Source organism: Perca fluviatilis, chromosome 16 (genome assembly GCF_010015445.1).
Source record: "Perca fluviatilis chromosome 16, GENO_Pfluv_1.0, whole genome shotgun sequence".
Lineage (NCBI taxonomy): Eukaryota > Metazoa > Chordata > Actinopteri > Perciformes > Percidae > Perca > Perca fluviatilis.
Genome location: NC_053127.1, coordinates 16,879,863 through 16,900,871, shown reverse-complemented (window position 1 = coordinate 16,900,871; position 21,009 = coordinate 16,879,863). Strand labels below are relative to the sequence as shown.

The 21,009-nt window shown below is 43.0% G+C and overlaps 2 protein-coding genes and 1 long non-coding RNA gene across 5 annotated transcripts; 1 reads left to right on the top strand and 2 right to left on the bottom strand.

The window, feature by feature from the left end:
* The first annotated feature begins 922 nt into the window (after positions 1–922).
* LOC120544701 (endosialin-like) lies at positions 923–5,596 on the top strand. Its single transcript, XM_039778645.1, has 2 exons — positions 923–2,137; positions 3,616–5,596. Exons 1-2 carry the CDS (start codon positions 1,723–1,725, stop codon positions 5,358–5,360), a joined length of 2,160 nt encoding a protein of 719 aa, XP_039634579.1. The 5' UTR covers positions 923–1,722; the 3' UTR covers positions 5,361–5,596.
* A 1,819-nt stretch (positions 5,597–7,415) lies between these two features.
* Positions 7,416–10,422, bottom strand: LOC120544388. 2 transcript variants are annotated; one of them, XM_039778088.1, is made up of 5 exons: positions 10,219–10,422; positions 9,895–10,070; positions 9,623–9,703; positions 9,114–9,519; positions 7,416–8,860 (listed from the first exon to the last, which is right to left on the bottom strand). In XM_039778088.1, exons 4-5 carry the CDS (start codon positions 9,311–9,313, stop codon positions 7,966–7,968), a joined length of 1,095 nt encoding a protein of 364 aa, XP_039634022.1. In that variant the 5' UTR covers positions 9,314–9,519; positions 9,623–9,703; positions 9,895–10,070; positions 10,219–10,422; the 3' UTR covers positions 7,416–7,965. The 2 variants fall into 2 exon arrangements, with proteins under 2 accessions (XP_039634022.1, XP_039634023.1); XM_039778089.1 differs by lacking the exons at positions 9,114–9,519; positions 9,623–9,703; positions 9,895–10,070; positions 10,219–10,422 and adding an exon at positions 8,979–9,107.
* Positions 10,423–10,535: 113 nt separating this feature from the next.
* Positions 10,536–14,884, bottom strand: LOC120544389. Of its 2 annotated transcripts, XR_005636495.1 has the most exons (4): positions 14,680–14,884; positions 12,711–14,397; positions 12,405–12,617; positions 10,536–11,133 (listed from the first exon to the last, which is right to left on the bottom strand). It is a non-coding gene; the product is annotated as an uncharacterized LOC120544389 (long non-coding RNA). The 2 variants fall into 2 exon arrangements; XR_005636494.1 differs by having other exon boundaries at positions 12,711–14,884.
* Between the last annotated feature and the right edge of the window lie 6,125 nt (positions 14,885–21,009).

The following is a 21,009-nucleotide window of genomic DNA, read 5'->3' as shown; positions in this document are numbered from 1 at the left end:
TTCATTTAAAATTCTTTAACTTTGCTTGCAGCATAGCTACGAAGTAGAAAACGAAAAAGATCATATTTGTCTTGGAAAATCCGAACTCAGCCTTTGACTTTGCACTAGGCGTACTATTCATGGCGGACGGATCATGTGACAGCAGTGGAGGTACCACCAGCCTACACTCCAGCTACTGAGAGGTCAGGCTGATGCACATCTGGCATTTCCGGTTTCCTCTCCTCCATATGCCCCTGAGTGGTAGCTACACACACACACACACACACACACACACACACACACACACAAACTGACGAACACTTATGCATACGCTTTGACATCTGTGCACATGCAAAGGTATTGTATAACAGCATACAAATGAATTCACTCACACACATAGACCAACAGGTATTCCTTTTCCATACTCAAATGTTTCCATTGGACTGTAAAAACATCCAGCTGGTATGGACTTGGTAGAAAATGACAAGAAGGGGAGGTGGCTGAAAAAAGAGAAAATAAAGTGAAGAGTGGGGGAGATTAAGAAAGAATGAGCTAAAGAGAAATTAATATTGAGACAAAAAATATGAGAGGCAGACAGAGAACAGGAGAATCAGGCAGAAAGTGGAAGAGAAAAAGGAGAGGAAAAGAAGAAGAAGAAGAAGAAGAAGAAGAAGAAGAAGAAGAAGAAGAAGAAAGGGGAGACGATCTCTGCATCTCACAGAGCTGACAAACACTTTCCACTCCTGTGAATGCGGTGCAGCATGCTCTACTTGAAGGCTGAGTGTGTGTGTGTTTATATGAGAATGCATGCATGTGTCTAAAGCCATAGGCAAGATGGGGGGACAGAATGGTGCCGTATGGTTTTCATAACTCTCTGAGGTCCCCCCACTGCACGCACGCACGCATGCACGCACGCACGCACGCACGCAACACGCACGCACGCACGCACACACACACATACACGTACACACACACACACACACACCAACCCATCAACCACTCCAGCCTTCCCTTATACACCGAAACATTTTACCAGCCCCCTCTTCCAAAAAACACACAATTCTTTTTCCTCTACGTAGCCTCCCCCCCTTTCCACCCTCCCCCATCTTTCTCTCTTTCTGAGGTTCAGTCAGAAAGCCAACTTTGCAGAGTCAAGAAAGCCCCGGCAGGATCAGATACAGCAGAGGGTTTCTGTCACTGAAATTCATCACATTCATATATGGACTCTATTTAACTCTTTTGGACTCAGTTGAAAGGCAGATTGCTCCATTGAACTATTTTGAACCCTGGACTCTACTGGTACTTCACTGGACTTTATTTTGGACTCTACTGGACTCAACTGGACTGTCCAGGGGATTCCACTGGACTGCAATGGTTTCTATTAGAATCATATAGGATCTGGTCAAATCTGCTTTACTGTAGCAGCAGTGCTGATAGTTTGCTGATGAATGGCATTTGGCCCATTCTGCACTGTAGGGGTATTTGTCTAAGGGCTTGGGCAATCCAAGGTAAATTAAGGTAATCCAATGTCAGTTTTGGATGTGTCTGCCTCAGATTACTTTGAGTAAAAGGTCAATTAGACCAGATTATTTATTCAAATACATTAACAGGATAGGAAAAAAAAGTATTGGGTCAGGTTTGTTTGAATAGGATATATAAAATAATTATTTTCCTTCATCAGGCTATTTATTGGGGTACTCATTTGAATGTTGGCATAGTTTAAACCTCTTGTCTTGGTGGAGGATGCAAAAGACCACCAGGAGCAGTAGCAGCTGCAGCAGCATGAGTCTCCTGTGTGTCCTGTGGCTGCTGATGGTCTGTCTGGCTCCTGGAAGCCAAGGCCAGAGGCTGAGGGAGACGGAGGCAGAGCCGCCAGCAGCCAGCGCTCAACTAGCGGAGGGAGATGCCCTCTGCCACCAGGAGGGATGCTATGCTGTCTTCCTCCAGAAGAGAACCTTTAGGGAGGCTGGGCGGAGCTGCCGGGAGCGAGGTGGGACCCTGGCAACGATGCATACCCAAGAAGCAGCGGGTGTGGTCCATGAGCTGCTGTCGGCCATTGAGGGAACCAGGTCAAGGCTTCGTCTCTGGATCGGGCTGCACAGACCGCCACGCCAGTGTTCATCCATCCGACCACTCAGAGGATTCGTCTGGGTCACAGGCAAAATCTCCCCTTTTTGACTTTTGACCCTTCAGTGTTCCTAATAGTGACCTTCATCACCATATTAGCAATTGTATTAGATTTTAATAACTGAGTTTTGACAAAACTGCCTCAAGATAGGGAAAAGTGCATAATGGTAATGTTTTCTTACAATTAAGCATTCAAGTTCCAAGTTTCAGTTCCGTTTTTTGACTGTGATCTAATGGGAAAACTTGTGCCAGTACTGAACTGAGGCAAAATCTGTTCAAAAAATGATTTAGTTAATCACCTACTTGATTAAATTGGTTCTTGCAGTGTTTGCCTAGCATGTGCAAAACCAAATAAACCAATGCTATATTAGAATTAGGCCTTTTGCTATGATATTCATTTTAGTTTACCTGTACAACATTAGACTTCCCTAAACTTGATTCAGCATTTACAACCATTATGCCTATTACAATATTAATACAGTTGTATCAAGAGCTTATGAATAGATTATGGTATTAAACCATTGTGCTGGCCGCCAACCCCAACCTCTCTGTCAGACTTTGGTACTGAGGCCAGACTCCAGAGCGCCGCACTGCCTGGTTATTACATTAGCTACTTTTGTTTCACAGAGACGGAGCTGGCGTGACAGGAGAAGTTCAGTTCCCTTTTGACCTCACTGCTACCCCTCAACCTGATTTAGTCATTACACAAACCCACTAAAAGAAAGATTGTTTTTTTATCACACAAAGTGTCTGCCTTGGTCTTAAATTAGAACAGACATTTTAAGAGTTATGTGGCCAGCTTAGTTTTTTTTTTCTCTCCATCTGCCATGATTTAAAGGGTTGCTTTACCCAAATTGCAAAACTGTTTTCTCACTTATTCCTGGTGGTATTTATAGCAATGCAAAAACAGTTTTGGTTTTATTTAAGCAGGGCTTGATATTGAGATTTCTTCCTGCGCCCCAATACAATGAATGTTAATGAAAATTTGTTTGTGGTGCTCACTCATTGAAAAAATACATTAATTAAAAGGCAACTCATCTGTAAAACTACAACCCAGATATTCTAATATGGTAAAACCAGCATTGCATTGAGTTTTATCTAGAAGCTGATACAGCTGTAGCATATATATATATATATATATATATATATATATATATATAGTAAACAAGCTTTATAAACATACATTCCTACTACCTGATATGAGCCAGCTGCTAAAAGGCAAATCTCACCATTAAAAATATGAGCAAGATATAAGAGGTGTTTCCAATATCTGACTTTGGCGACTGCTGGTGGTGGTATTAAAAAAGACACTGTGGCAGGCAGTAATGCAGGCTGCTAGCTTTGAAGTGAAATTTTCATGCCATGGGACCTTTTTAAATGTGTCAGATGATCTGAAAAAGCAAATTATACTAGAAGAGTAATTGCAGAAAGTTTGAAATAAAAGACGGAAACTAAAAAGAGGAAATTTCTACTTTTAATGACCTGGTCCTTGTCTTTATTTTCCGACAGGAGACCAGGATGGCCAGTTCACCAACTGGCTCCGTGAAGAAACCCCTGGGACTTGTGCGGCCCCTCGCTGTGTGGCCATGACTGTCCACACTTCTGAGAGCGCGCGTGAGAGCAGTGACAATTTCCGGTGGGTCGATGGCTCTTGTGCACTGCCGTTAGATGGATACGTTTGCCAGTACAACTACAAAGGAATGTGTTCACCACTGGAGGATGAGGGTAGTGGTCCAGCAGTTTACACCACCCCATTTCACCTTGTCAGCACACTGCTGACCCATGTGCCCTATGGGTCTGTAGCTACTCTTCCCTGCCCTGCAGATGGCTCGGACCCAGATGGTCGTGCTGAGCAGACAGTCCTGTGCATGGAGAGAGACGACGAGACAGTGGGCTGGTCCAGGGATGCCCCACTCTGCTCGACCAGTGCAGCTCTACCGAACCAAGACTGGTGTAACGGAAACCATGGCTGTGAGCAGCACTGTCAGAACACAGACACAGACTACTACTGTTACTGCTCCGAAGGATTCACAATAGATGAGGACGGGTACAGCTGCAAGCCCGATCCCCTGAGCAAAACTGACCCCCCTGAATTATCCGCTGACTCCGCCGGTCCCACTGACCAGCCCCACATCAAAGAGGTCTGTGTGGAGATGGGGTGTGAGTACGACTGTTTGGAGACAATGCGGGGCATCCGCTGCACATGCCCCCCTGGCTACCAAATGGGTCCAGATGGCCTAAGATGTTCTGATGTAGACGAATGTAAACAGCAACCATGCCCACAACTCTGTGTTAACATCCCAGGCACCTTCCACTGCACGTGCCACTCTGGGTACCAGCAAGATGATGAGGGAGAGTGTGTGGACATCGATGAGTGCCTGGATGAGGGCAGCTGCGAAGGCACTTGTGAAAACACAGTGGGGTCCTTCACATGCCAGTGTAACCCCGGGTACAAGTTGAGCAGTGGAGGAGAGTGTATAGATATAGATGAGTGTGTGGGGGAGTCGCCCTGCCAGCAGCAGTGCCTCAACTATATGGGAGGGTACCAGTGTTACTGTGACAATGGTTATGACCTGCAGTCTGATAGCCTTACCTGCCAACCTTCGACTGATGATGAAGAATATTCCACTCTGACCCCTGACCCCAGTGACTCTGCTCACATACTTGACTTGGACCCAGACCATGATATTCCCTGGTCCACCTCATTCACCCCGGACCCAAACTTTGAAGCTGACACTAACTTTGATGATGAGTGGCTGACAGAAGCCCCTGAAGTACTTTCCCCTGACATGGATCATGGGTCAGACAATCACCTGAACCAATGGGATGCCCTATCACCTAAGCGATTTCAGACAGCCCCATCCCCGACACAAAAAGACAACACAGGCAATGAAATTAATAATGAGGCTGAAACTAAGACAGAAGATAGAGAAGCTGATGGGGTGGGAGCTGAAACTGCAAACAGGTCAGCCACTGGAACTAGGGAGGGATCTAAGGTGGATGGTACGGAGAATGTCAGCGGCACAGCAGAGGCAGAGGATGGATCTGCTGCAGGTAAAAGGAAGCATGATAAGAGCTGGCTGCTGGTGGCCCTGCTGGTGCCTCTGTGTGTGTTCCTTGTAGTCATGCTGGCTCTGGGGATTGTCTACTGCACCAGCTGTGCTGTGGACAAGAGCCTGAGCTTTTCAAACTGCTATCGCTGGATACTCCCTACAACGCCTCCTGACAGGAGGGATGTCAAAACCCAAGCATGAACCCTAAAATACACAAACACACACACAGATGTGTTAAGGCTCAAATGTCTGTCATTTCTCTTGTGGTGCAGAGCTGGTTACTAAACCTACCATTTGGATAAAGTGCAGCTAACTGGTTCTCCCATTCATCGAAGAAAACCTAATACTTTCTGTTGCACCCCCCCTGTAAATAATTCACTTTCTCGTCATGTTTTTAGAATTCAATAAAAACCAATAAACGAAATAAATAAATGAAATACTGTGTGGTTTGTAAGCCTATCTAGATTATAGTAGAAAACAATGTCTAATCAAGGTGATGGACAAATGCAAGTGTGAAAGGAATGTGTGGTTATGTGGTTTATGGCTCGATGATGTGTGGAAAAACTAATTAAAGGCTTTGATGATTTTCCAAAGCCAAATTTTTACTTTCAACAACAGTGAAGGGGGGGGGGTATAGAGGTGGTGGGGAAGGGTAAGAAATAGTTGGGGAGTGCTAGCTGCCATCTGCTGGCCGTTAATATAATACAGCCATGCTGCTAGAACATCACATCAGAGCCTGTCTATGGAGAGCCTCACTCCCTATTAAGCCCCATTGTACCAACCCGGAATTTTCCCGAGTGGAAGTTCTCCCCTTATTAGACATTTTCTGACCACATTCAGCGACAAGATTCGCATGAGAACCTTGTATGATGGCAAAGGTCACTCACCAATCAGATGACCGTGCGTCGAGGCAGCAATTGTTGATTGGATGCGCAACATAGTTTCTTAGGAACTGATTGGCTGTTTTACCCCATGTGTTAGCAATGTTCGGATCTTTTTTTTTTTTTTTTTTTATTGTTCATTCTCTCAGAATACAGATATACAAACAAGGCACAATCACAAATCCACCTCAAAAAAACTGAGCTTTTGCCTCGGGTCAAGCATATAAACAAAACCTAGAAGCTTATACCTTACAAATCAACATAAAGAATAAGAACGAAATAAAAAAATAAATAGAAGGGGCTATCTCAAATTAAATTAAGTTTCAAATAAATAAATCAATTCAAGGGCTTTTTTTAATCCACCTGTTTCAATGACTTGCACAAAAGATTGAACTCATTCTTCCAGTGGATCAAGGAGGGTTTCCCTAGAAGCACCAAGTTGTTGAGAACAAAACTACCTTCTTATCTTCAAAACAATGTTCGGATCTGTGTTAGGACCTCGTTTGAATATGTTAAGACTTGTAAGGAATCGTTAGGATGGGTTAGGGGTATACAAATGAAAGTGTGAAAGGAATGTGTGGTTATGTGGTTTATGTCTCCATGATGTGTGTAAAAACCAATTTATGGCTTTAGCCCTATTCGCACGGGATAAGTATTATCTAGGGACCTCGTGCGAATTATAAATTACCCACCCACGTCTGATTTTCATCTGGCGCATTCGAACGGGATAAGCGAAGCCTGTGATTTTAGGCTACTCGAATTTACTGACATATCTCCCAGCTTTACGCTTGATTTATTTGTAACATTAACCTCTAATTATGAAGTGAGCCCCCTCGCTTGATTGTGCATTATTTTTGATAAGCTATTGATGAGTATAGCGACATGACCCAGCACCCAAAACACTGTCAAAACACTCCAACGCACCCTCCATTCTTCGCGAAAGATTGATTAAAAAAAAAAAGTGCAAAAGAAGGAAATAGGTACCTTGAAAAAAAAAATAAAAAATCCCTGGACAAATCCTGGACAAATCAGAGATGCCGATTCGCACGGGACTAATATTATCACAGGACCTCCGTTTGCGGGGGAATTACTTTACAAATTACAGACATGACCGATTCGCACGGGATTAAGATCACAGACAACCTCCGCAATTACCCATTACAAATGACTGGAGGTCACCAGGTAATACTTATCCCGTGCGAATAGGGCTTTAGATGATTTTCCTAAGCCAAATGTTTACTTTCAACAAGAGTGAAGGGGGAGGGGCGGTGGGGATGAGTAGAGATGGTTAGGGCGCCAGGAGGGGGGAAGAAAAAAGGAAAAAGGGGGGGAGAGAGAGAGGACAAATGAGAAAGTCGCCGGTTCGATCCCCGATTGAAACATTTCTCAATTAACGAACACTTTTATAAAGTGCTATGAATTCATCAAATATAACTTCCAAACAGATACAAATAGGATTGAAGCTGGGGCAATTGGTAAGAATAACAATCATGCTTCTTTGTGATGATAATAATAAAATATATTTTAAATTCAATTTTAATTAAATACTGATTAGGCCAACATTGTGCACACTCCTGCCAGGATTTGCACCTGGATCTTCCACCCAAAGGATGGATGTGTTACACCACAAGAGTTGTGTTTGTTTGGTTTTAAGAACACAAACACCAAAGGTGTATGTGTGTGTTTTTTTTAAAGAACACAAACATCTCCAATAAAGAGATTTGTGTGTGTTTGTTATTTCTATTCAAAGTGTTTGTGTTATCTTGTTATGTTTATCTATGTTTACGTTAACACAGTTAACGGTTTATGGGAGTTTTGTGTGTTCTTTTAAAAAAAAAAACAATGTATGGGCTTGTTATGGAACAGCAAAGTGCAGCACAATTATAAAAACTATAAAAAACAACTATATACAGTACATATGTATTCTATAATGAGCTCTTCCACTCTGTGATGGTCTGTCCAGATGCAGGACAGTACCATTTCCCCCATAACTGTGTATGGCCAGTAAGTTTGCTCTTTGACTGACCACATATTTTACACTGATAGTGGTAGCTTTCTTTAGTTTGCCGCTTCTTGGGGGGATCACCTCTTATCTCTCGCTCCTTATCCTCCAGGGTTGCCTTTCGCAATCTCCATTCTCGGAACAGATTGAGAGAAGCTAGTGGTGCGGGGACTGGCTGGTAAGGAAGCCCGCCTTGAGGTTGAGGTGTTGGAGCTGGTGGCGGTTGATCATGATGGCCACCATGGGAGTGAGAAGCTGGCACTGGTGGCAACTGGTAAGTGTTCCAGCCCTGAGAGTGAGTTGCTGGAGCAGGTGACTGTGACGGCTGGTAAGGGGACCAGCCCTGAGAGTGAGACGCTGGAGCAGGTGACGGCTGGTAAGGGGACCAGCCCTGAGAGTGAGACGCTGGAGCAGGTGACGGCTGGTAAGGGGACCAGCCCTGAGAGGGAGATGCTGGAGCTGAGTGTTGACCCTGCTGGCAGTAGGCAACATCCGTCAAAGCAGGGAAGACAGCATCCCCAGGCCAGTGCTGTGCTCTCGGCCAGTCCTGATCTGCATTGGTTGAGCTGGCACCAGCTCCAGTGTCTGTGTGCACAGTGGGAAACACCGCTCTGGCACAGCGACGTTTACGAATCACTGCCTCACCCTCACGGTTTTCTGGTTCCTGGAACTCCATAACTGTATTAGCGCGTTGAACAGGCTCGGATGGTAGGTCCCGGGCCTCCAGGAGCGATTCCTCTGCCAAATTGACCTGCTGAGGAAGCTGCACCCCTTGCAGTAACGAATCGTGGTCGGTTCTCTTCTGCCGATCCTGCAGCCTAGAGAAAATAAAAATCAGAATAGAACTTTTTTGTTGTTATTTGTGTGGAATTTCTTGTATGAATATGTAGGTTTTCATATTGAAGTGAATGTATAAAGCTGTAAATATGAACTAACCAGGAGGACACTGTGGTGTTGTTTATAGTCACAAGTAAAACGTTGGTGTTGTCCAGTATGTCTTTGCAGTCCTCTATTAACTGTTTGATATGACTGCAAGTCATGACAATTGACTGAGGTATTGCAAATGTTTACCCTTTGTTGTCCTTTGGCCTATTTCTGGCTTCCCGGAACTCTTTGTAGAGTCTGAGTGCAACACTCAGAAATCCTGTTAAGATCAGGTCTTTGGGCAGCCTGGCCATGAACAATCTGCAAATAGATAAAACACACACACACGCACACACGCTGCTTGCTGGCCTGGGGCAGAGCCACTGCGCTTCCAAGAAGCTCTCCATGGTCCTGACAAGGTCTTTTTCTTACTTTTCATGGAGTATTTGGTTGGGGACTTATCAATGGGATCCAGGCTGGAGTACAGTCTCAATATCTCTACTATCTCAGAGTTTGAGAGAGCGGTTATTGTCCGATTGAGGCTGACAAGATACCCAGCCAAGGCATCGACTGCCTCCCATCCGGGAATTCCTCTAGGATCACACCGACTATCCTGTCACATGAAATGGAAACAAAACCAATTCTTGTACAGCTAATTTAAAAGAAAAAGGTGAAGGAACAAGGATTTCTGATGGTGAATACATTAGCCACTTTACCAGAGTTGAAGTGATGGGCCCACTGTCCTCAAACGGGGAGCTGGCAGGACTGCTGAACACACCACTTTCAAGTGTAGATTCCTTAAGTAATTATGTGTAAACAGTGAGAGGGGTACAATGAGGTTGATAAAGTTTGTTGTGCTCATGTTACACAAATGAATTGTTGATTTAACGAGTCAATCACACATCACTAATTAAGAAAAATGAACCTCTGCAAACTAGGTTTACAGTAAAAACGTTTTGATTTATCATCAAATTGTTAACATCATTACCTGAGATGAAGACTGAAAAGATATATCAGTGGCCTGGGGTACTGTCACATCAGGACATTCATCCTCCTGAGCTTCATCCAGCATCTCTGGTGGAATGGCACCAATTTCCTTCTGTGCACTCAGCAGATCTCCCCGGTTAGACTGCGCTAGCAAATATTCCACAGCAATACATTCTCCTGCCATAAGTAGTCAACAGAAAGAAAAAAAAAAAAAAGATGAAAGTAGAATGAGTGAGTGAACAAAGGTGTAACCTTCAGGTAATCTGACAGTTTGGTCAGAATATTGTCCAGCATGTTTTCTTTTTTTTGTGCCATAGAATCTTACCGGTAGGTTTCCCTGGGGGTATAAACTCTGGAAGAAGTCCACTTCCTAGGACTCCGTTGCTCAGGACGTTCACACTGGACATCAAACGTACATCTTTGTACGTGATGTACCACTCATACCCAGAGCTTGCTGAGACCTATTATGGTTCCATCTGGATAACCCCTCAAGCAAGTACATCTGTGTATGTAGAGCATTACATCTCCAACCTGGCAAGACAAATGCATTGGTGACAACAAAAAAAAGAATGTTATGACAACTTAATACACAGCATTCATTAACAAAACGTTTCAAATATTGAGTGTTTCAGCTTGCCTGGGATGAAACCACACTGGTGCAGATGAAAGCTCTCGAGCGAGGAGGATCCTCTGCCACATCTTAGGACGTCCAGCGTTTTGTCTCCCTTCTCCAGGCCTGATCCAGTGTTCGTGTACAACTGGACACCAGGTGGATCTTGGATGCAGGGCAAGTGCTTCTGCTGTACCTCCCACACAAGAGACATGCTGTCATGATTTATGAGATGCAAGCCACTTGTGTCTGTGAGGTCCCACATGGAGTCCAGCAGTTGCTGGATTAGAACGCGGGTCTCCTCAACTCCTCGGGTTCTCCTGCGGCAGTGCTTGACCAGCTCACTGGATGTGATGCTGGATAACACCTGAGAGTCAGTGGGTATGTGACCCTGGTGCTTTTTTTTTTTTTTTTTTTCTTTTTTAAATTCTGCCCTCTTGGCCTCTTTGAGTTGGTGAATGTCCTCTTTGTCCCACTCAAAGATTCAAGTGGACAACTTTGAGCAGAACGTGCCATACAGTGGGTGGTGCTCTGTCGTAAGACCCTTTGTGAACCGCCTCATAAAATGGAAAATATCCAGTCTCACCGTTGACGTCCATGGTCGAAACCAAGTGAGAACTGGACCCACCCCTATAACAATAAGAAACAGACAGTAAATACAGTACATGCATCTCAGTTTGTTTCCAGTTCCAACTGCACTGATCTCCTGCCAAAACTATTGTTTGATCAAATGTAATTCATAAGACACTGTTACGGCCTCCATTTAAAGAAACAAACCCAAGGCTCAAAAGGGATTGGAGGATGCAATAAAAAGAATGCCAGACACAAGTTAAATAATGCAAAAATATTCCCAATAACAATTTGTGTTCTCTCCAGTGAACGTGAACAATTATTATAGGTTTTAATAATTGTACAATCCTCCCTTATTATAGTCTAAGTTCACTGGACCGGTAACTATACAGAGAGACAGTAGACTACATTACATTCATGTAACAGGGAGAGGACACCTCAATTGTTTCTGACCTTATATTTAGCTGGGGGGAAATAACTGATGAATACACTGTTACAGTCATTATCAAAGTGTGCATTAAATTTATAACTTAATTATCTTTATAGTTTCTAGATTTTAGAGTCCAATTTCTATGTCCATATAGGCTTACTAGGAAAGAAAGCATACAATTCTCATTATTTCTACAAAGTAACTGTTGTACACTTTGCCTGAAAAGCGAGCAGTGGGAGTTCATATATTCCTTAGGTAATTTATATATATATGAATATGAGTGAGTGAGTGAGAGACTTCACAGCATTGTAGATAGTGGTTGCAATTGATCTTCAGGTTACACTTCCTGTCTAACATTAGTCTTCTGCTCATTTTTAAGGCAAAGAGTACAACAGCTCATTTGTGCAAATAATTAGCCTAACTTCTTGAATGGTATGGCTGATTCAATTCAGAGCAGTGGTCAGTAAATTTATATTTTTAGGCTTATGCATTCAGTCGGTCTGTGATCGTCCCTTCTCTCGCTGTTTTATTACAGCGGCCGTGTTTCTTTTTTACAAGTGTGTCATAATTCCATATGAAGCTGCTGCTGCTCACTCTGTGTAAAGAATACACAATGCGTATTCTCCATTTTAGCATCAGTAAATCTGGGATCGATACCGTGGTCTATTTAAGAAAGCCATGAACGTGCACTTATCCCAGCTATCTACACCTGGTTTGACATAGCTTCACCTTCTCATCCTGGCTCGGCAAACGTACAACCGATTAAGCTGCAATGAGCAGATCACACTAAGTCAAACTGCGCTTTTTCACTCATCCTGAATTTCTTCATTCTACTTTTGTGCAACAGCCCCCAGAGGCACATGTAATAGACACATCACAACACAAATTAAAGGCAACGCACCTGTCTCACTGCAGCAGTCTCTGTCCACATATATGGCATCTGGCTGTGGCTCACCAGCATCGCTGTACCTTTTGACGATGCCTTGACAAAGGTCATCAAGGCCAGCCCCCTCACCAGTGGTCAGCACAGAATTCAGCACTTGCCCAAATTCATTGCCGATATTAGACATCCATGTGGCTGTGCCCTCAATGCCACCAGCAAGTTTTTTGTGATCTACATTTAAAAAAAAAAAAAAAAAGTCTCAGAAATCAGCTATGCTAACAAACTGAATGAAATAAAGTTTACATACAGTAGGTTTATATTTACCTTCTTAGTAGAGTCCAGTTTCAAGATTCTACCAAGCGTTTAAGTGATCACACCCTTCAACTCGTCAAGGTGACTCAGAATGTCATTGGCATGAACCGTCTCAAACCACTGGGCCAGGGGCAGGGGACTGAAGGGTGGTGGCAGCTGATACAGAGCTTGAGACTGGGTGAGGACACAGGACTTTTTGTGGACCTCACAATCAGTGAGGTAGTCGATGGTCCGCCTAGCCCACTCCTCACTGTGTATCTCCTGCAAGGCTTGCTGTAAATAGCTGGAGCTGTTCCCCAATGTTCTTGGGCGCAACATCGCAACACACCTCCTGTCCAGTGCCAAATGGGTTGTGAGAACAGCTGGGAATTTGTAACGGTGGGAGGGATCGAGCCGTTTTAAAATGTCAATGCTCCAAGGGCAGACGGGAATCATGCATTTGCTGCACCTTGGATAGTCTCCACCCACCAGGTAATATTTCGAATCAATGTCAATTACCTCCCTGGCTTTAGTGTAAATGCCAGAATGGTCCATCTTCCTATTGCACTGGGTGCATTTCAGAGGGATGCCCCACATCCGCATTGGAGCCCACAGGAACATCCGCTGGCGGAAATAATTATGTGGATCAGGAGGTGAGATGGATTTGGTGGGGCTGGGGGGATGAAACCAGTTCTGAGACAGGTTTTGTTTCAGCTGTCCAGTACTGTCATAAAATGTGGGCGATCCACTCCTGGTCAGCTGGCTGGATGACTCTGGTGAACTGCTTGGGTAGAAAATTCACCCAGTTTACCTCAGGAGGCTGCAGAGTGAGTGGGTGTCGTGGTGGTGCTAGTGACGTCTCATGGGCTGTGGGAGGAGCAGGAACATCGGGTGGGTCACTCGGTTGCTGTGTTGTCTCTTGGGCTATGGGAGTGGTAGGAGCAGCAACATCTGGGAGGTCTGTTGGTCAAAATGTGACATTCCTCTATGTGCTGTAACAATCCAAAAGCCCCCCAGGCCTTTGCACCACACTGTTCCTGGGTGTGGTAGTCTGACAGGTGCTGCGTGTAGTCCTCGCACATCTCCTGACTACACAGCGAGCATGTGAGAGACTTCCCCTCGCTCATCCTGCACAGAGCTGGAGTTTTCTGAGCTACACCCGTCTGTGGTCCTGGAACTGTAACAGCTTTCCCAGCTGCTGCACTGGCCTGAGAACCTGTAGCTGTTGCACCTGCACTGGCCTGTAAACTCTCAGCTGAATTGAGACACAGCTGACCTGCACTGAATGCCGCTTTCCCTGCTGAGGGTATCGTTTTCCCAAATATGTCTAGTTTGCGGACAGTAGTTTGACCTTTCAGGGGCGTCAGAGGACAATCAGCAATCCGCAGCATTACCGCCCTCCATCTCCTGGACCCGGCCTCTTGCCAGTTGTAAATGTGTACTTTCCCTGGGCATACAGGGACATCACACCTGCCCAGTAGGCATCTGGTTTCCCAGTCTTTGTCATTTCTGCAGATATTAGGGACAAGATATGGAAAACAACAAAAATTAACCAAAAAGGAGGTGTAGAGGGCTGTGGGTGGCTGGCGTGAGACCAGTGGAGGTGTCAGTAAGAACAGTTCTTGTCCAATCACTTTCAATTCCACAATTCTTTTATTCCAAGCATTATCAAGAAGACAGGTTACAGGTTTGTATAGTTACGTGTTTGGGTGTGTGGTTTCTGAGGGGGAAGGATATGGGATATAGTTAGTATCACAAAGGCACAAACAAGGCCACAATAAACATACATAATCTGCTCTGTTATTAACGTAACAATGAATAGAACTACTCCAATGCACATATCTCAGGTAGCTCAAACGAGCAATGTAAACTTATTTTACTTTTAACTGTTCAATATACAGCACCTTTAAACAGCACAAACAGGAATACAGGAGAGGCACTCGCCTTATAATGACATTAGCACTTTCTTTCAGAGTATGCCAAGTAAAACTATGGAACTTACATAGAGCAATAACGCACACAAGGCAAGAAACACAGCATGTCCAGCATCAAAGATCCTCCATGTGGTTTTAAACAAAGGAAGGGCTGTGTGCACAGGTGCTGCCTATTTGAGCCTGTGGCTGATTGAGGCAGATTGATTGCAGGTGTGGTAAACTACAGATGGAACTGAGTGGCAAAGTATAGGGGGCGTGGCAACTGCAGGACAGAGCTGGGGCCTGTTTCACAAAACCAAGATAAGGGATTAAGCCGGGATTTCCCAGTTATCCTGGATGAATTAAGCCTTGATTCGGTTTCACGAAAGCGGAGGCACATAAATCACCATGGAGATTTATTCTGTACAGCTAGCCTGCTCCCGACCACGCTAGCAGCCAGGATTTATTTAATCCTGGAGCCTTTTCTGATCACCCAGCAGTGGTTTTACCCTATTGTCATTATCAGCCTGGATTAAAATACAACAGGTGCATTTTGCTGTTTATTTTAAGTACTGTTATTATTTCAAGTTGTGACCATTATTTTTTTATTTATAATTATTCATGTGACAGTCATTGTTACTGTTATATTGCTGTATGAAGACTGCTGTTCATATTGTTGTTAGAAGTTTGATTAATATATTATGGCAGTTGTTGAGATAATTAGAAAAGGCTGATAACATTTCAAATGTGTTTTAAATGAAGTCTGTTACTAAGAGCAATACATACAATGCTGTACATTTCTATAGTTGACCAATGCACCTTGAAATATTTTAGTTGATTAATTTTTTTTTAATTCTTTAACAATAAGGATCATGTTTGTTCCACTTCCATGTGCATTGTATTTGGCATTTTTAGCACACAATTTATGTTGTCCAGTAAACTGGGAATATAATTTGGGAGGATTGTACAATTTAAGAACATATCCTAATTGTACAATCCTCCCAAATGATAGTCTTAGTTCACTGGACCAGTAACTATCTAGTGATGTAGGCTACTGTACATTCATGGAACCACAGGGAGAGGATACCTTAATGGTTTTTGACTTTATATTTGGGGGGAAATAACTGATGAATATCACTCTGTTCCATTAATGTAAGTGTGCATGGAATTTATCACTTAATTATCTTCATAGTTTCTAGATTTTAGAGTCCAATTTCTTCAGTGTCTTTATTTTCTATGTCCATATATACAGGGAGCAAGGCATATAATATGTAGAGAAGGAAACTCTGCCTCTATAAAAAATAAAAGAAATGAAACGTGAGAAAAAGCAAGGCAGATAATAGCGGACCAACTGAATGATAGTCTAAAAATATACATTTATGAAATACTGCTCTTAACTGAAACCATTCAATGAGTCACTGTCATTTGCAAAAACGAACAGTTGTACACTTTGCATTAAAAGCGAGCAGTGGAAGTTAATATGACTTAGGAAACTTATATTTTAGCCCATGAGAGAGAGAGGGAGGAACAGAGTGAAAGAGATATTTACGCATCATATTCTAGCGTTGTAGAAAATTGATCTTCATTGTAAATTTCCTGAGTAACATTATCTTCTGCTTACTTTTAAGGCAAAGAGTACAACTGTTAATTTGTGAAAATGATTAGTAGCCTAAACCTTGAATGGAATGATTATGACGGCTTCAATTCAGAGCCGTGGTCAGTTAATGTATATATTTAGGCTACAATTACGCATTCAGTCGGTCCGTGATCATCTGCCTCGCTTTCTCTCGCTGTTTCATTACAGCGGCCGTGTTTCTTTTCTTTTTAAACAAATAATGTGTTTCCCGTCGTCATACTTCCACAAGAAGCTGCTGCTCACTCTGTATAAAGTATGCACAATGCGTATTCTCCATTTTGGCATCAGTAAATCTGTGATCGACCTTGCGGTCTTTTGAGGAAAGCCGTGGACGCGCATCTATCTGAATTACTTCAGCCTGGCTCAACCTAGTCGCTCCTCCTCAGCCTGGTTTGGCCTTCGTGAAACGCACCAAGCCAGGATGCACAGATTAGACTAGGTCAAGCCTCGCTTTATCAGTTATCCTGGATTTATATATTCTGCTTTTGTGAAACAGACCCCTGAGGCCTGTACTACGAAGCAAGATCAACATGGCCTGGATTTCTTTCAGTAGGGGAGACCAGGGACAGTTGTAACAGGGGACGGTTGTAACACCTTGAATTCCTCCAATCAGAAACAACCTAGAGTGATGACACTCACTGTGCTTGTGCTCTGTCAGTTTCCCTCCATTCTCCCAAAGAGGGAGCCACATTTGAAACTTCCTGACTGCCTTATCAACAAAAGTTGTTTTTGAGGTAAAAAAACTACTTTTCTTTGTGATGTACTTTTTTGGATGCTGTTATGAGATCAAGTGTCTATGAATTCATACAAGTATTATTAGAATCACTGTTTTGTAAGCTAAAAATAGAAATGGCTAACAAGTGTCAAACTAGCATTTTAGCTAGCTCACATGAGATGAAAACATGGTTGGTGATACTGGGACGGTTGTAACGCCACGTTACAACCGTCCCAGTATCACCAACCAACTTTCATTTATATCTTAAAAACTTATCAAGCTAAAAAAAACTGCATATTTTGCTGTGACACCAGAGGTTCTGTCAACCTCTACAACTCCTTCACCCATTGTGGCAACGGTGGCATCCTCCATGCCACTTAGAGCATCATCCCCTGTCACACCTATGGTGTCTGAGCCTGAGCCATCCTCCTCTGCTATGGACACAACTTTTTCACCCGTGTCCATCCGTCCACACCCAAAAGCTGGGCCAAGAAAGCAGACGACAAAGGGCAGGAAAAGAAGGGAAACCGCTGTCCTAACAGAAACTCCCGTGAAAAAACAACTGGAGGCTGAGAAAAGCAGGGGCCCGTTCCAGGTAGGAGGTTTAATAAACTCTGAGTCTAACCCTGATGTCTGAGTTGATTTACCCTGAGGTGGGAAACTCTGAGTTTTCGGTTCCAGAACAGCTGATATGAGTTGGTTCAATCAACTTGGAGTATGTTCACTCAGGGTTACGAGCGTGCACAAAAGGCAGTATGAATGGAGCCATGATTCTACGATTCACCATGGTAACAACCACAAACAAACAGGTCGGCGGAAATACTCATGCGCACAAACAGCGAGTTTGAACGTGTTTCGTTAAAAAAGCAAGACAGCGGCTGCTGCTGCAAAAGAGAGAGAATTGGTGTTGGAGAAAATTGCTGCTCGAGTCAATGCGTACACATTCACAGTGTATTAATTTCATATTTAATCACAGTTAACTTATAATATTACTGGTGAAAACTGGAATTGTATTAGGCCTAGGCCTACACCTATAATTTCATTTAGGTGCAATCCTGCGGGCGAAAAAGTAAACTATACTAATCCCATTCTGAGGCTGCAGCACCATGATCATTAACAGAACTATAATGTATAATGATGTATTTCTTTTTAATGGCTCTACTGTCCAGGGAACACTACAAAAAAGTTTAAAAAACGTTTCAGAGCGAGTCACACTTTTCTGATTGCTCTGCATACAGTGGCTTAACTATTAGCCTATAGTATGATGCGCTATACTGTTGTTAAGAAAACTGCTGTTTGCAAAAAACGTAATGCGATACAAATAATCTGCTGGGATGTTAAAGCCTGTCCACGATGGTTGATGTTAGTGATATGAGGACGGATAAGGTATCTACATATCTAATGGACTGTGATAAAAAATACCTCTCAAATCGGTTATGTGGAAATGAAAATACATCTATAGTCGGGACTCAATACCGACGTAAACTCTCTGTGAATTAATACAGCTTTTTCATCAATGGGATCGTCGACAAAAGGACGTGACATGTTTGAGAAAAAAACGTTTTATAATCTGCCAAATATAAACCAATACGTTTTTTTATTCATGCAGATAAAACTGCATTAAAATGCGCCTGATACAGACTGAATGAATGAATGAGGAATGAGTTTCTCCCTCCCTCTCAGTGGGAGGAGACTGAGAGAAACTCGAGGTTTCTTGAAGAAAACCTGCTCCCGACCAGGTTAGGTTCACAGACTCAGTTACCATAGTAACTGACTCCGAGGTTAAGTTACCTCTCTTTCTGGAACGGAAAACCCAGAGTTTCCCTCATCTCAGGGTTAACCAACTCAGAGTTTTCACTAAACCTGCTTTCTGGAACGGGCCTCAGGCCTCTGGAATCTTCCAAACATTAACCATAACAGATGGAAATACTACTCAACTACTGATCACCACAAGCAAGGCTTTATTTCTCAATATTTCAGCAATATATGTCTATCAAATGAACAGTATAGCCTACCCTATCATATGACAAATGTGTTGATTGGTAACAGTAATTCATTTCACAATTTATTTTACTCAGAAAGTTAATCCATAGGTCTACTCTTCAACTAGGGTCATCGTGCTGACGTCACTAGATTATAAAAAAAGCACACAAAAACACCTCAGGCGTTAGCGGTTTTCACATCAGGCAGGTCAATGACACAAAACATAGTTTAAGATGAGCACCACTTATCGTAGAAAAATCTCTTAAACGACGACGACATTAACTGACCAAACAGACAAACAAACAAACAAACAAACAAACAAACAAACAAACAAACTGCTAGCTTACGTTACCCTACCTAAACAGGGTTTACATCTAGTCTAATTAACCTTACACAATAAATGTCGTAATACAATCCGAATGTGTAAATGTAACATAAAGAAAGAGACTAAATGTGAATGTAGGCCCCTATCGCAGTTTATTTAGAAAAGTTCACAACTGCGGGTCATTTTAACGTATGGGGCCAACGTTAACGTTACCTCAGTCGTTACGTTACCCTTTCAACATCGTTTCCCACGTTAGCTAGCTAGCAAAAACCTACTGTCTCATAGACTTTAAACATTCACCCTAAAGTCTATTATTATCATAACATACCTGAGCGTCGAGATAGTCTGTAAAGTTTGTAAGCTGTAAAGTTTGTAACCTGTCACTAAACGGTGGCCATCCAATCAGCGACGAGATTTGCATGACAACCTTACGCTGTATGATGCTAAGGTCCCTCACCAATCAGACAACCGTGCGTCGAGGCAGCAGTTGTTGATTGTATGCGTCGCAACATCGTTTCTTAGGAACTGATTGGCTGTTTTACCCCATGTTAGGACCTTGTTCGGATATGTTAGGAATTGTCAGTACTTGTTAGGAGAGCGTTAGGAATTATTAGGACTTATACCATGGTCTGGGTGAATACTCGATTCTGATTGGCTGCAGGGTGTCCATTAAAAAGTGATATAGGACACCTACTAAAGGAGTTCGGTGAAACTGACTGTTTACTGTTCTAAATTAATGCGCTACATTTAATCAATAAGGAAATGTGGATTTATTATTTCCAACTCGTCCTCTGAACACCACATGGCGCTAAAACACCAAACGCTGCAAGTAGCTCTAATTTCTACTGGCCCTCTGAACTGACTTTGTTTCACAGCGAATAACGTTATCTCACATCCCGTTCACTGTTCAGGTCGCTGCTTCCGCGGGCTGGGCCGCACAGTAACGTTACACATCGTGGATCAAATTCTTCGTAAAAGTCGTTATATTGTTTTGGGGACAATGACATGGCTGGATAGCTAGCTTGTCTTGTTGTTCAACATACTGTCAAATTAGTTTTACTGATTGCCAACTGTACACAATGTTATTGACTTTGGATCTTGCTAGCATAGCGTTAGCTTTCTGGCTCGTAGCTAAACTGAAGGGTTCTACCAGCTGAGCGGACTATATAAATATCTCCGGTTGCTAAGGGAGGCAAGTCGTATCTAAGGTTCTTCCTAATTCCTGGTGGAGAGAACAACATTTGCATTGCATAAGAACCTGATGGATGGGAATGATTGTTCCAGGTATTAGTCAAACCGTCAGGCGTAACCAAGGAAACGGAGTTATTGTTTGGATTAACTTTAGATTTCGATTGTAAAACTAATTCAAATATGAACTAATGTTTTTAAAATGTGTTATTTGGCAAGTGACCATGGTATAAGCGGGTTAATGCCCTTCGAGGTGTCCATTGTCAGGTATTAATGGACTTCGGCGGAGGCAACCTGACAATGGACACCTCGTCGGGCATTAACCCTTACTTGTTAGGAGAGCGTTAGGAATTGTTAGGACTTCTTAGGAGCGCGTTAGGAATTGTTAGGATTTGTTAGGAGAGCGTTAGGAATTGTTAGGACTTGTTAGGAGAGCGTTAGGAATTGTTAGGACTTGTTAGGAGAGCGTTAGGAATTGTTAGGATTTGTTAGGAGAGCGTTAGGAATTGTTAGGATTTGTTAGGAGAGCGTTAGGAATTGTTAGGACTTGTTAGGAGAGCGTTAGGAATTGT